The 15837-nt window shown below is 35.5% G+C and overlaps 2 protein-coding genes across 2 annotated transcripts; one reads left to right on the top strand and one right to left on the bottom strand.

Annotated features, from left to right (window-relative positions):
* Nucleotides 1–1846: 1846 nt before the first annotated feature.
* Nucleotides 1847–5577, bottom strand: LOC101895541 (integrin-linked protein kinase). The gene is made up of 4 exons (XM_005180741.4): nucleotides 5348–5577; nucleotides 4024–4735; nucleotides 3796–3963; nucleotides 1847–2707 (listed from the first exon to the last, which is right to left on the bottom strand). The coding sequence occupies exons 1-4, from the start codon at nucleotides 5434–5436 to the stop codon at nucleotides 2330–2332; spliced, it is 1347 nt and encodes a 448-aa protein (XP_005180798.1). The 5' UTR covers nucleotides 5437–5577; the 3' UTR covers nucleotides 1847–2329.
* A 3835-nt stretch (nucleotides 5578–9412) lies between these two features.
* On the top strand, nucleotides 9413–10122 carry LOC101895717 (multifunctional methyltransferase subunit TRM112-like protein). The gene is made up of 3 exons (XM_005180742.4): nucleotides 9413–9570; nucleotides 9638–9739; nucleotides 9821–10122. Exons 1-3 carry the CDS (start codon nucleotides 9493–9495, stop codon nucleotides 10013–10015), a joined length of 375 nt encoding a protein of 124 aa, XP_005180799.1. The 5' UTR covers nucleotides 9413–9492; the 3' UTR covers nucleotides 10016–10122.
* Nucleotides 10123–15837: the final 5715 nt, after the last annotated feature.

Here is a 15837-nt window from a genome sequence, read left to right as displayed (position 1 = left end):
AGGCTATAAAAATTGTGGGTCAATTCAATATGTGGTGTCCGTTGGAATTGCAATTTTGGAATTTCGAAAAAAGCAAATTCAGCACAGGAATTGTACTAGGTTTGTTCTCAATTGACCCGTATTTTTCAAATTCGAAAAAAAATTTCTGAGACATTCGAAAAAAATTTTTTTCGAAAACATCGGGGGGAATTGCAATTTTCGAAAAAAAATTAAGTTGTGCTGAATTGTACTTGGTTTGTGCTCATTTGTGCCGTTAATTTTTTCTCAATATCTTCAACCGTTTTCGATATATGACAATTTCGAAAAAAAACTGTATTTTTCAAAAAAAATCCTGTAGTTTTTGTAAAAAGTAAAGGGACGATACGAGTGTATGGACGTACAATGATGCTAAGTAAGCACAATTTACCGCATCTCGATATTTCAATTTTTACAAAAACTACAGCGATTTTTTTTTTTTTTTTTTTGAAAAAAACTGGTTTTTCGAAACGATATTCGGAAAAAACAAGTAAAAAATTTGTAAGTTCACTTGGGCCGAGATTTGAATGCACTCCACCATTTGGAACCAATTTGGCAATTCCAAAAAAAAAAAAATCCGCTAAAAATTCTTTTAAAATCTTGAAAATACCGAATGTAGCCGTAAATTAGGGACTTTATGACGACGTAGACCTGCATAAGTTGTTACAATATTCAAATGCGATATTTAAAAAAAAAAAATCGGTGAATAATGTCGCTAAAATGATCAATATACCGAAAATAGGGAGGGCTATACAAAAATATGGACCTGCACAGACAATTTTCTATCGTATCCATTACGAACTTAAAATATCAAATTTGAAACATTTCCGGTGAATAATGTCGCTTAAATCACCAAAATACCGAATAGGGACCATTATATGGGGGCTATACCAAAACGTGGACCTACATGACCCATTTTCAATACCAAAAGTCCTGCAGACATAACATAAATTTGAGTAAAAGAAAATGCCAAGATAACTAAATCATTCAAAACACATACATCGTGCCGATCATGCTCCGGAAAGACTGCAGCAAACTGTATTACCAAATTTCTGCAAAGCTTTTCAGCTACCGAAACAGCAATATAGCGAACTTCGACCAAAATATTTGAAAATCAAGACCATAATTACAAATTGTACCAGATCAGGCAGCAAACTTTAGGTAAGATATTAAAGACTTAAAGTGCGAATAAGGTGATTTGATGAAAATTTAGTTTAGACCTCCAAAGTAAGTCATGTCAGTATGTAGCTTGCCTTAGCCGCTTATTTAAGCTATTCGTACAAATATTTGGATTTCTTCCACTTTAGGACTCAGAAGGGCCTTGTTTAGTTAAAATCAATTACATGTTTAAACGCCTAATAAATTGCTCATATTTCGTTTTTTATTTGAATTCCATATTTAAATGCATTTTCAAACCTAACGGCCTATTTTCCACTTCACATGGATGAGATGTGAATCATTTCCTTGTGTGGCCTATCTCAACATTCAAAAACTTGCCCCTTAAGAGTAACCATCATTCTCTTCCTCAACACAAAACTTTTTATCACACACAAATGCGGCGGTCTTTTGTTTTTCTTGCTTTGCCAACTCTCAATGCCGTAAAGTAGGTCAGGGACGTTGTGCTCATTTTGTGCGATAAACAAACACAAAATGCAAAAGAAAACAGGAACATACAATAAGACTCACTCCACTTGCTTCGCAAAGCTAAGAGCTTTTTCTCTCTTTGTTAAGGATGGCAATGTGATTCCCATAAAACGTAAGTTCTCTCAAAGGACTAAAAAGCTCGACTACCATCCCCCATATTTAAATTGCGGCCGGCAGGGAAATGCAGTTTTTTATTGTTTGTTTTGGTTATTTTTATTTGTTTTTCTTTATTCATTATAAAAAATATAGTTAATATATTGGCGTTGTTGATTCTTCATTATTAAATATTAAAACTCTTTTAATAAACATTAAAAAAAATATAAATACAAAAAAATACATTTATTTTAAGCTTAATTATCAACTTCGGCTCCATGGTTAAGAGTTAAAGGGGAGTAAGAAAAATTCTTGAAATTTGTTAGATTAACAAATCGTTAGTAAAATAAAAACGAGCACCGTTTTTGGAAAACACACACACAGAAAGAAATAAAATCCCTAATTTATTACAAAATATATTCGTTTCTTCTTCTTCTACATCCGCTTTAAGGCACATTTGTTCCTTTCTGGGTATTATTGCATAAAAACACACACACACATGCTTTGTAAAAATACATAGATGCATATAAATAATAATTTGGCAAATATAAAATATCATTTATCGACCGAAATGAAATCAACGTTTCATTTTCTCCAAAATCGGCACCACCATATCGAATTTGGGCCGCTTGCCAGGATCTTCATTCATACAAATGTTTATCAGTTTCGACATGTGTGGCGATGTGCCGGGTGGTATCTTCACACGCAAACCTTCTAGGGCAATTTTCATGCCACACTCCATGGGTGACCATTCGGCAAAGGGTATTTCACGGGTGGTCAATTCCCATAGCAGCACTGCAAAACTCCACATATCACTGGCCTCCCAATTACGATCGGCTGGTTTCTTCTGCAAAGCTTCGGGAGACATCCAGGCTGGTTGATAGATACGTCCTCTTTCTTGGAAGGAGAATTTGGCATCGCCCATATTGATGCGGGCCGTTAAATCTTCATCGATCTGAAATTTGGAAAAAATAAGAGATTAATTTTAGGAAAATTCTTTGCATGGAGAACTCATAAAGATCTTCTGTTGATACGAGACCTACTTGGGGACTTCACTGAATAAAAGTGTTTTAATGTCTGAATAAAATACCTTAGGTCCGCATAGAAAAACTTTTAAGGGTCTTATATGGAAAAAAATCTTTAAATGGAATTCCATTAATAAAAGATCTTCTAGAGGTCTTCTGAACACCTCTAAAATCCTGCTACAGATAGGATACCATTCATTTTGGATATTTTGGATTCTGTTGATAAAAACCCACCTCAAAGTCTTTTGAGGATAGAAGACCTACCAGAGGTCTTTCATGGATAAAAGATCTTTTAATGGTCCCCAATGGATAGATCACCTTCAAAAGATCGTCTATGGATAAATAGACCGTCTGGAGATGCATAGTGGGTGTAAAACCTTCTAAAGGTCTTCTATGGACAGAAGACCTTCTAGAGGTCTTCCTTGGATAGGATAGATTCACAAGGCTTTTTTTATGATTTATGGCTTGCGGAAGATCTTACATGGATAGAAGACTATCTAATCTACCTATCTATCTTTTAGAGATCTAAAGGTCCTCTATGACACAAGACCCCATAAAGGTCCTTTAAGACAAAATGCATCCTAAAGCTCTTCTGTGATAGAAGACCTTCTAAAGGACTTATATGGAATGAAGAACTTCTAAATGTCTTTTTTGGATAGAAGGCTTTCGAAACGTCTGATTTCATAGATCTTCTATATACAGAAGACCTTCTTAATGTCTTCTCTCACTGGTCTTCTATAGAGAGAATCCCTCCCATGTATCTTCTGTTGACAAAAACCTTCCGCAGGTCATCCATTACTACATAATTTTTGATACTTTTTCTATAGATGGAAGACATTCAATTGGCAGCTTTTCGATAGGCATTTTAGATAGAACACCTTCAACGGGGTTTCTATGGACAGTAGACCTTCAAAGATGAAGAAAGGCTTTCGACTGGTCGTTTTTTAGCAGAAATCTTTCCCGTGTTTTAGATTTGATTCATATGACCTGCTCATTTCTCCATTCTCTTCAAACTCACCATAACATGATGACTGTTTAAGTTGTAGGTTGGTATAATTCTTTCCAGTGAATGTAGATAGGCCATACCTCTGGCTATATCCAAGGCGAAGTGGACAGCTTGTGATGTATCCACAACTACACCGGTGGCTCCATGTAGCAAATGGAACAATGAACCTCGAGGCATAAACTAAAAGAAAAAGTAGGCATTTTAGAAAATGAAAATCACAATTAAGTTTTATACACTAACCTGGCTAATGACAATCAAATTTGGTGGAGAGTTACACGCTCCAATAATTGGCAAAATATTGGGATGTGAGAAAATTCTCAACTTTGGGAATTCTTCATTAAAATCACGCGATATTCTTGAGGTACATTGGCGTATGGCTAGAATTTTCGCAATAACATCATTCTTTTGCCAACGACCACGCCATGTCTCGCCGGATGGTGTTACGGCCACTTTTGTATGCAAATCCAAATCACCCATACTAATGCCTTTGAATCGTGACAGTGTGGCATCTCGTGATCTTGTCTTAAAGCCCATCCAGTTTTGTTCCTTGAAACTGATTTTCTTCATTTCCTGACCGTTACGTTCGGCTAAATCTTGTAGACGTTTGGCTAGTCCCGGCTTGGCTTTATCCAATGGCGTGTGATCATCTTTATTGGCAATTGTTACTGAGGCTCCAGAATTTACCAAATCTTCACAGATCATATCGTAACCCCAAAAGCAGGCATAGTGAAGGGGGGTGTTGCCATGTTCATTGACGGCATTGACGTCGGAACGTTCACGCAACAGCATTTGTACAACATCACGATGGCCATGGGCAGCTGCCAGATGTAGGGGGATATCATCACCCATATTTGTGGCATTGACACGAGCTCCTCTTTGCAAGAGGGTCTCAACCAATTTTGTGTGGCCCTCCTTGGCACACCAATGCAATGGACTGAAGCCGTGGTCATCACTAAAAGGACACAATAAAACTCAATATTAATCACTTTATTTAATGTGGTCATAAATTATATAAATCATAAGTTTATCAAAATTATGCACGTCTGTGTTTGCGTCTCAGTGTTACTTCAATGATTTCTGGTTAGTTTACATTGAGTGCCTACTTCATTTACTGATCTTACTCTCTCCATACTCAGAGGCACTTTCTCAACGGCAGCTCTCTCACCAAGCAGTCATCATCATTTGGCAAAATAACATCACCCCAACAACATTCCACACACACTGACACATGCATATAATAATAAAAGTAGGTGTATGCTGGCTGGCTTTCAGACAAATTCAGACGGCGGCAGACACACTCGTACATATCTACATACACACAATAATTCTAATAACACCAATCTTTTGATATTCAAATTTAAGATAAAAATAAAAACATGACGTCATAGATTTTGCACAACAATTGCCACTAGATTGGTGAGGGTCATAAATTGAGACTTGTTGTTGTTGTTTTTGTTAAAGATAACTTGATTTTGCATAACTTTTCTTAACTATGCGATCAATAATTTCTCCCATATCTCACAAATGTTTTTATTCCATCAGGAATTCTTCCATCAAACTTTACCCTAAATTCATGTCATGTTCCACATCGTCCAGCCATAGACGAACTTGTATCGAATTTCCCTCGCGACACCAATGGAAAATATCCTCCATTTTATTTGCGATTCGTTTTATAAAGTCTTGCCGATTAAATAGTAATAGTGTTCTAATTAAATTGTATGAACTTTTAATAAATTTAATGAAAATAAAAACAGATTGCCAATAAGAAGAAATGAACACAAATCACAAAATACCCAGAAATTCTGATTAGTAAGAAGCAGAGTGGCATTCACTTTGCATTGATAACTCTTGGGAAATGTCAAAGAGGTAATTGTGTGTACAGTACTAAAAGTGATAGGTCGTTTTTACATTAGATTATCAACATAGAGATGGCGCTAAAGTACAAAACGAGAAACGGTTGAGGAATTTTGGGAAAATTAATAAAATCACAATACCTGACAACAAAATTCCAAAAAAGAGCCATAATAAACACGAAAGAGGATAATTTTAACACTAAATTCCAACATTCAGCTGTAATCATATAAAAAAGAACAATTATAGATTTAAGCAATTGCTGCAATTTTTTGTCATTTTGCTTGTAACTCCTCGACATACTCATGCCAGACCCAACCAAGTAGATATATTCTTGATCGGCATAAAAATCCAAATCGATTTAGCTATGTCACAAATGGGTTAGGCAGGTTCACGTTTTCATATATCCCCCATATAACGGAACAAAAAAGTGTCTATGCAGGTCCACGTCTTCATATAGCCCTTATATAACTGTACCTCACAATTTTCGATAGGGACCAGAGGGCTGCAACGAGTATGCCAAAATTCAAGCATACTCGGTTTCTTACCTGATTTTTGTTGATGCAGTCGTTTAGTTTGATCTGAATGAAATGACCGTTTTCGCTTCGGATCGAATCGAACGCTCAGTTTGAATCACTTCACTCACAATCAAACATGAGCGTTCGAGACGGTTTGATGTGTTCAGCAACGTGAGTTGATTGAACACATGAATGTAAATGAGCAATCACAACCGTGATTGTCTTCTTTGAATCGAGTTCGCTCAGCGTCATTGTTTATTCAACCATTTAATCAAGTTAGGACAGTTTATTTTGACTTTTTTAATATTTGAAATGGAAGAATATTGTGATAGTGCGAACGAAATTGTTGCAAGTAGAAACTACACAGGTGTAGGTAAACGAAGAGGTCGAAGTTTGTGAAAAATCTTGACCAATATTGTAAAATAAAAAAAATATTTAAACATTTTTAGTTTTCTAAATACCAATGATGCGTTTCTTTACTAAAAAAATTTAATTTTTTTTTTAAATAAGTCACTGAAGTCTAACACACCAAAAAACCAAATAAAACGAAAACATTGTTTAAATATAATTTGCACCAATTTTTTATGGGGACAGCTTTTAGTTATGAAATCCTTTGTAAAATTACAATCATGATTTCGCTCAGTTTCGATCATTTGTGTTTTAATCAAATCAAATCACTCACTTAACTGGGATGAATCAAACCGACAAGACTCCTCATAGATGATCGACCCGTTATGAACAATTCAACATAAGTTCGTAAACAAATAACTCATGTGAGCTGTTTGATTGCGATCACAAAACTTCGATCAATACATGTTTGATCACAACTTTTTCGTTTGGCTTGAGTAACTCGAATGAACATGTTGCATCTGACCGACTGATTGAGTTTGATTGTATTTCCACTGTGTGTGATCAAGCCTACTCGATCATACTCATTGCAGCCCTCTGATAGGGACATTTTTACCGGAATTTTTGGATTTAAAGTTTGGATTTAAAGTGAGTTCTACGAGGGCGGTTTGGAAACTCTATCAATGAAAGGGAATAGTTAGTTTTTCAGAACTATTTTTATTTTTTAGTATAATCTCCTAAAACTTCAATACACTAAGTCCAACTAGTCTAGTCTAGCAATTCTATCCCTTGATTAAAATAGTTTTCTTCAAAAAATTCAAAATTGTGGTGGTCAAGCAACTCGTTCTGTAATTCGTTGATTTTAGCCATTGTTAAAACACTGTGCGCTGGTGCGTTGTCTTGATGAAAAATTATTTTTTTTTGTGTTGTAAGCCAGGACGTTTTTCTCAAAATTGTACATTGATCCAAAAGTTTGCAATAGTACTCTGAATTTATTGTTTTACCCTTTTGCAGATATTCGATCAATAAAATACCTTTGAAGTCCCAAAAAAAAACCCGTTGCAATAGTAAGGTTATAGCCGATTGAATTGTTTTTGCCTTCTTTGGGGCCCTTCCTCCAGCTTCACTCCATTGTTTTGATTGTTCTTTTGTCTCTGGAGTACAGGGTGAGATGAAACAACTGCAACAAAGTCAAACGCCATAATTTTTAAATTTTATTTTTAATTTTTATAAATAAAAGCAAAAAATGTTGGAAATAGCATCAAATTTTAGAATAAGTTTAGATTTGTTCGATTTGGTCATCTTTGGCACGAATTATGGCCTTCAAACGACCAATGATACCGTGACACGCTGCCCGAATTGTGCTTTGCGGTATTTTGGCCCATTTCCGGGGGAAGCGCTTGCTTGAGGTGATCGACACTTTGGTAATTTTTAATGCCAACCTTGCTTTCCAAAATACTCCAGAAACACTAGTCCAACGGATTGGTATCCGGAGATTTTGGTGGCCATTGTGTGCTGGAAATGAAGCGAGGAACCTCATTTTTTAACCATTCTTGGGTGGCGCGTGCTGAGTGCGATGGTGCTGAGTCCTGTTGAAAAGTCCAAGGTCTGCGGCAAAAATGTTTGCGTGCCCAAGGCTTTAATACATCCTCCAGAATATTTTCGTTATAATATTCGGCATTTATTTTGATACTACGATCGATTAATACGAGCGAAGAGCGACCATCGACTGTTATGGCGGCCCACACCATCACCATGGCCGTCGCTTGAGTTCTGGTGGCCAACCGAAGGTGCACATTTTCAGCTGACCTCTTTGACAAGTAAATACGATCATTTTTTTATTTACAAATTGCTGGACAACGAATGTTTTCCCATTGAAGTAAACCAAATTCGGCAGTTCAACACTTTCGGCCAAGTGAAGCAACTCTTTAGCTCTACCGCTATTTTCATTCTGTAGCGGTGTAGGTTCTTGTACTTTTTGGAATATCAATGGCTTTAGCCCGAGCTCATTTTTCAATATTTCCCGAATGAAATTTTGCGATATGTTCAGATCACGAGCCATTTTTCGGCCACTGTGACGTGGTTTTCGATCAAGGCGCTTTTTTACTTTTCGAACAATTTTTGCTGTTTTCTTCTGTCCACTTCCTTGACGTCGGTACTGAGCGATGGTACGAGACTGAGCGAAGGTACGAGACACAAAAGATTTATTCACATTTAAATGCTGGAGTGCTCTAGCGATAGCCACTTGCGGTTTTCCACCCAAATATAAAGAAATCACGCTTGAATTCCATCACAAATAAGTTTTTTTCTGGAAAATTCTTCGATTTTTCATATCACCCTATATGTCAAATTCCATTGAACCGAAGACATTAAAATGTCGAATATATGAAGGTTTGGGCTATACGAAAACGTAGATCTCTATGAAATATTTTCTGAAAGAAATATAATTAGCCATTTTGAACTTAAAGTGCCGTATTTCTTTGAAAAATTGAACTAAAATCGAAAAAAAAAAAAAACAAAAAAAAAATTTTTTGTGGGTACTATTAAATTGGGTCTATACAACATAGTAGTCTTGAGTAGCCTGCCCATAAAAAGATCTTTATACGAAACACTCTCTTCCTACCCCAATTCGTTTGGACGCGAAATGGTAAAAAAATGTACCACCACTTCCTTATTTAAAGGTTAACTTTTCATCCGAAACATGTTTCCTTATGTAAAATAACAGCGTACCTTTAAGGAGGGCAAATAGTACTTTATCTGCTTTTAATGTCATACAGACATTTGTTTATATTCGTACCCTGGTTTCACATGAAAATACAAGCGCCATCTGTATGATATTTGCCCACAACATATCCCATCGTCTCGTAATGTACAGTACTTTGCAAAGCAACACTGTGCCATCTCGATTTGTTTACCAAAAATTTATTTATTGACAAAAACGTGCTCCTTTGGCTTTAGTTGGCTTTGATAAATCCTCGATTTTTAAGTGAAAATGAAGTTAAGCACCTATAATTTCCTTACCTCCAAGGCCATTAAGGGCGTCAAAGTCGGCTACCCCTTGAAATTGACGGTAAATATCAAAAATGAGTTTCTTTCTGTGTGTCCAAACTTATTTATACGATTTGCTCCTCCCTTAGATTGCCAAGAAAGATGTTGTGGAAACAGAATTTAATCCCACCTTTATTGAGCGACTGTTGCCAAAATTGGATTGGAATACCGTGTATTTGGCAGCACAAACTGTATGTTAATAGGGTTTTGTAGTTTTCCCAAGATTTTTCCACGAAAAAGTTTTTGTTTCATTGCTGTTTTCCCTCAAACAGGTCGACTTAGCCGATGACATACCCCAGGAACAGCCAGCCGCCGTTGCAGACAATGAAGAGCTCTTGCAAAGACTACATCATCTCCTGCTGGAAATTGATGTCTTGGAGGGACAATTGGAATGCCCTGAAACGGGTCGAGTATTTCCCATAACAGATGGCATACCAAATATGCTCTTGAATGAAGATGAAGTTTAGTTGCGCATAGTCGCCGTTCGGCATTTAAATATTTGTAGAAGATTTGTTACATTTTAATTACCAATAAGTTAAGGATATTAATAGTGAATCATCGAAAGGACATTAAATTTGGTTTTATTGATGTATTTGATGAAGCAGTGCAAATGAGGATATGTGTGTGAGGATGATGTCATCATGGAATGAGACAGTTTAGTTTACAAGGAAAGACAAAGTCGTAAGTGGATCGAAGGAGCAAGTAAAATGAAAAAATATTCCTACATGGTTGCAAAGCAATACAATATCGGTCCCCTCAGCCAGTGAGGCTGAAAAACGTTAGGCGCAGTAGCAATGAATATCCTTAATAAAATACAGAATTGTTTTGCAGAAATTTCGTGATAAGGTGATTTTACAATGGTCTGCATCGTTTTTGGTTTGAAGATGGTCTCTAATTAAACAGTAAAGGACTATTTTCGCTACCACACATGCCACAAAATCAGCTGCAATATGACATTAAAGGCTATTTATGGTTAAGCTCTGCTCTCGCAGTATCTCCGGATATTCTCTACTTTGGCATTTATTTGGTTTATGGGATGAACATTTACATAAATTTTTAATTTTGGTCCGACCGTTTTAACCTCTCAAGCGAAGTGGTTGTAATTTGGTATTTTGAGAAGTTAGTGGAAAATAAAACAATCACCCATAGCTTTTTTCAATTTAGGTCGAGATATTGGAATTTCCTCGCTGAACGATTCCTACACCCCAATTATAGCCATTTTGAAGGTCCTAACAATTTGTTCAATATCAAATGTAAGAATTTGACACTTTTAGTCCAAACTTTGACACAAACTTCTAAAAGTGGCACTCACCGTCCGATTTAAAATGCTTTAAGCACATGTCCATGTCGAAGCGGCTTTAATTTGTTATTTAAAAATCTTAGTGAACGGATACCATACTGGCAAAATTTGTTCAATTAATGAAGAAATTTTTCGTACAAACATAGGACGTATTTCCGAAACCATCACCAGATACCAACAGACACGTCAATATTAAGTTTGCGGTAACCCACAACAAGATATCAAGACCAAATACAACAGAGACCTCACATCAAATTTGAGAATTCCATCTGTTTCCCTTCACCCAATACCAACTAAGTACCACTTGGTAATTTTCGAACAATTATAGCAGACATTTCCGAACCCACCTACATACCACTGACACCAACAGAGACCTCAATATCAATTTTCGGGATTCCAGCTCTTCCAACTCCAGATACCAACAGAGTCCTCACATCAAATTTGAGGATCCCAGCCTTATTCCTTCAACCAATACCAAATTTAGTACCATTTAGTAATTTTCGAGTAATTTTAGTATACATTTCCAAACCCACCTCCATATCTCAACCACAGACACCAACAGAGACCTATATATCAAATTACGGGATTCCAGCCCTATTATTTCATGCAATACCCAAATAAGTACCATTTATTTTATTTATTCATTAAATAAATACCGAAATAGCCCCTCAATTATTGGTATCTTCAAGGTTCTAGCCATATTATCCAACTGGAAATTAAAGACATCTAATTTGGCAATTATTTATATTTGATCATAGTTGATAGTATAAAAGGTTATTCTCTGCCGATTTTTTATATCCTCCACCATAGTATGGAGTGCACCGTTTGTAATACCTCGAAGTATACATTTTAGACCCCACAAAAATATATATATCTTGATCAGCATAAAATTCTATGTCGATTTAGCGATGTCCGTCCGTCTGTGGTAATCACTCTAGCTTCCGAACGAAAGGAATTAGATTGATTAAATTTTACTAAAATGTATATTATGTTTGCAGGACTTTTGGTATTGGAAACGGGCCATGTAGATTCACGTTTTGGTATAGTCTCCATATAATGGTACCTCCATATTTTCGGTATTTTTAATTAAGCGACATTATTCACCGGAATTGCTTCAAATTTGATAGTTGAAGTTCGTAATGGATACTACTGCATATGAGAGAAAACTGTCAGTGCATATCCACGTCTTTGTAAAGCTCCCAAATAACGGTCTCCCCTATATTCGGTATTTTTGTTTCAAATTTGGTATTTGAAGTTTGTAAGGGATATAATGGTACCTGCAGATATTCGGTGTTTTGATGAATTTAGCTACATTATTAACCAATTTTTTTCGCATTTGAATGGCTTATGACCAAAGTTGCCTATGTAGGTCCACGTCGGTATTTTTAAAATTTCTACAGAGTTTTTAACCGAATTTTTTTTTTTGAAAATTGCCAAATTCGTTCCAAATGGTGGAGGGTATTCAAAGTTCGGCTCGGCCGAATTTCATCCCTTTTTATTTTTTTTTTAATTTTCATTATTTGCGTAGGAGGTCCCAGAGGAAGAAAAATCGGTGACATTTTCATATTTTATAAGAGTAATGGATTTTCAAAGATTTAATCCTGCGAGGAGTAGGAAATTTAATCAGGCAATTTCTTACACTTTTTTTCGTGTATGACTTAAGAGAAATTGACGATTTGTCTGTGAAGTACCACAAAGAGTGGTCAGATGTATTACATTTTTACAGTGGTTTTAAAATAGGCAAATATGTAGGAATATACTAAATTCTATAAAAAAAATCAAGCTGTAGTTTGATCTTTTATCGGGAAGGGAAGATCAGGCTACATATATTTCCCATTTTTTGGACATAAATTTCACACAGATTTTTCAACCTCTTACCGGCCGCTTAATATTATACCTTTAAGTATTGTTCGTTCTCTTTTAGTTCGAAATTTAATCCGGCTGTCAGTTTGTTCGTCAACCTTACGTTTTTATTAATATGGATTATTTTGTGTAAAATCCAAAATATTTTTAACATACAAAAATTATGTTTAATCGCAACAATCTATGAACAATACAAATTTTTACCATCTAGGGCAACCAGAAGTAACAACTTTACATCGCGATAACATTAAATTCACCGGAAATGGTCTAATGCACAACCAATTGTGACAACGAAGTCTTCGATAGGCCTAATACCCCACTAAACCACATTTCCATAAAAGTTACTGTTGAAACACCTTCCATTGATCCATTTTGATCGAATGCGGAAGAGTTTGTGAATGAATTTTGTGGTGCTATCAAAAAAAGCCCTTTACAAAAAAATCAAGCCTATTGTCTAAGTGTTTTTTTTTTTTTTGGTTATTGTCATTGACTGTGTTTATTGTCAAATTAACATGTCATCTACTTCATTGTGTCACTTTGAACCATAAAAGGGCATAAATAATTCTAATTGAATTTAAAAATGAATTAATGAATGGACGAATTAGTTAGCTAGGAAGGCGTGTTTCAGACGACCTTTAAGACTTGCTTTTGCTATGGAAAGACACAAGTTGGGGTCTTCAAAAGCCTTCAATCTCTTTGAGACTTTTATGAGATGATACAAATAATAGAAGGGCTTTAAGAAGTTATATTATTGCATATAGTTTTACAATAAGTTTTAGCTATTTTAGCCTGAAGAAGGTGTTATTTGAGATTTCATGTTAATTGAAGGCCTTCATGAGGGTTTCAAGGAGTATTTACCAATTGAATACCTTCAGATAGTTATCTACCTAAATAAGCTTTGTGCGAAGTTTTCATACCCTCCAGCATAGTATGGAGGGCATATTAAGTTTGTCATTCCGTTTGTAACACCTCTATATATACATTTTAGACCCAAAAAGTATATATATTCTTGATCAGCATAAAATTTTATGTCGATTTAGCGTCTGTCTTCCCGTCTATCCGTCTGTGGAAATCACTCTAGCTTCCGAACGAAATGAAGTAGGTTGATAAAATTTTACTCATATATATATTATGTCTGCAGGATTTTTGGTATTGAAAATGAGTCATGTAGGTCCATATTTTGGTATAGCCCCCCTATAAGGGTACCTCCCTATTTTTGGGATTTTTTAAGCGACTTTATTTACCGGAAATGTTTCAAATTTGGTTTTTGTAGTTCGTAATTGGTACAACATCCGTGCAAGTCCACGCTTCGTACAACGGCACCTCCTGATATTCGGCATTTTAATGATTTTAGCGACATTATTTACCGGAATTATTTTAAATTTAGTATTTAAAGTTCGTAATGGGTACTACAGCCCATGAAAAAAAAAATTCGTAAGCAGATCCACGTCTTCGTATAGTTTCCATATAGTCTCCATATAACAGTTTTCATTTAAGTGGTAGTTTTCGGAAGTTTTTTTTTGAAAATTTTCAAAAGCCCAGGCGAACTTATCTGTTTTTATACCCTCCACCTTTGAAAGGAGGGTATATTAACTTTGTCATTCCGTTTGTAACATCCTTAAATATTCGTTATAGACCCCATAAAGTATATATATTTATAATCAGCATAAAATTCTAAGTCGATTTAACGATGTCCGTCTGTCTGTCTGTATGTTTGTCCGTCTGTCTGTCTGTCCGTCTGTCTGTTGAAATCACGATACAGCCCACATTATTTGACGTAGATCGCCAAAATTTAGCAGAGCAATTTGTATTGTTTCTAGGATGGTTGGTACTGAAAATGAGATATATCGGTCCACGTTTGGGTATAGTCCCCATATAACGGTACCTCCCGATATTCGGTGTTTTGATGATTTTTGCCACATTTTTTCACGGATTTGTCTTAAATTTGGTATTTGTTGGTCAAAATGGGTGTAGGTTATAATGGGTCTTAGTTCATGTGGCGAGTCATTTGGTATAGCCCCCATGTAAAGGTAACTCCCCATATTGGGTATTTTGCTTATTTTTGCCACATTTTTTCACTGATTTGTCAGAAAATTGGTATTTGTAGGTCATATGGGGTCCTAGTTTGTGTGGCGAAACATTGTATGTATAGATCAACGTTTTGGTATAGTCCCCAGATATTCGGTATTTTGATGATTTTTGCCACATATTGTGACCAAATATCGTGATATATATATATATATATATATATATATATATATATATATATATATATATATATATATATATATATATATATATATATATATATATATATATATATATATATATATATATATATATATATATATATATATATATGTTTCATCCGATTTTGTTTTTAAGTCTCCTACACCCGTAAAATGCTCCCCACAATAACGATATTTGTTCCCAGCTATCAAATGCAACATAGAAATTCCTCTGCTAGTTTTTTTTATGGAGATTGGTTCAGATTTGGATATAGCTCCCATATATGTATATCATCATCCGATTTCACTTCGTGCCTATAAAGCTGAAATAAGATGGTTTTGATGAATATGGGCTCAGTACGTCAGATTTAGTAGAAATCGATTTAGAGTAGGATATACTTCCATATATTACTTCCTTTCGGCTTTAAATGATATCTGATTCAAAGCCACAGCTCTGGGTTAGCTCTACTAAATATAAAAATTGGTGTAGGGTATCATAAAGTCGGTTCCGCTCGACTTTGGACCTTACTGGTTTTATTTTGTCTTATAAGGATTTTAAAATTGCAACATTTTTGCCCCTAGGAAATGAGAAATATTTAAAACAAATAAGCAAAGGCTATAGTGGTGCGGGGCCGACCATGTGACATCCTACAACACTACAATATGTTCGAAGTCCCCTTATATCCAAATCCATTTTTGGAAGATTTAGTTTTTGAAATAATGCCAGAGAGATCTGCCCAGAGTTTGCCCTTAGGTTTTGGACCCGGAGAATTTGGCCAAAATTTACGCACTCCATAGTGTTGTTAAGTATTCAAAATAATTCCACACGAAAATTGTGGTCCATTTTACAGCTAAACATAATCTAATGGCCATCCAACATGCTAGACTTCTTCCCTGC

The sequence above is a fragment of the Musca domestica genome, unplaced genomic scaffold, assembly GCF_030504385.1.
Source record: "Musca domestica strain aabys unplaced genomic scaffold, Musca_domestica.polishedcontigs.V.1.1 38, whole genome shotgun sequence".
NCBI classification, from domain to species: domain Eukaryota; kingdom Metazoa; phylum Arthropoda; class Insecta; order Diptera; family Muscidae; genus Musca; species Musca domestica.
The sequence above is the reverse complement of the archived record's forward strand: the minus strand, read 5'-3'. Positions and strand labels throughout refer to the sequence as shown.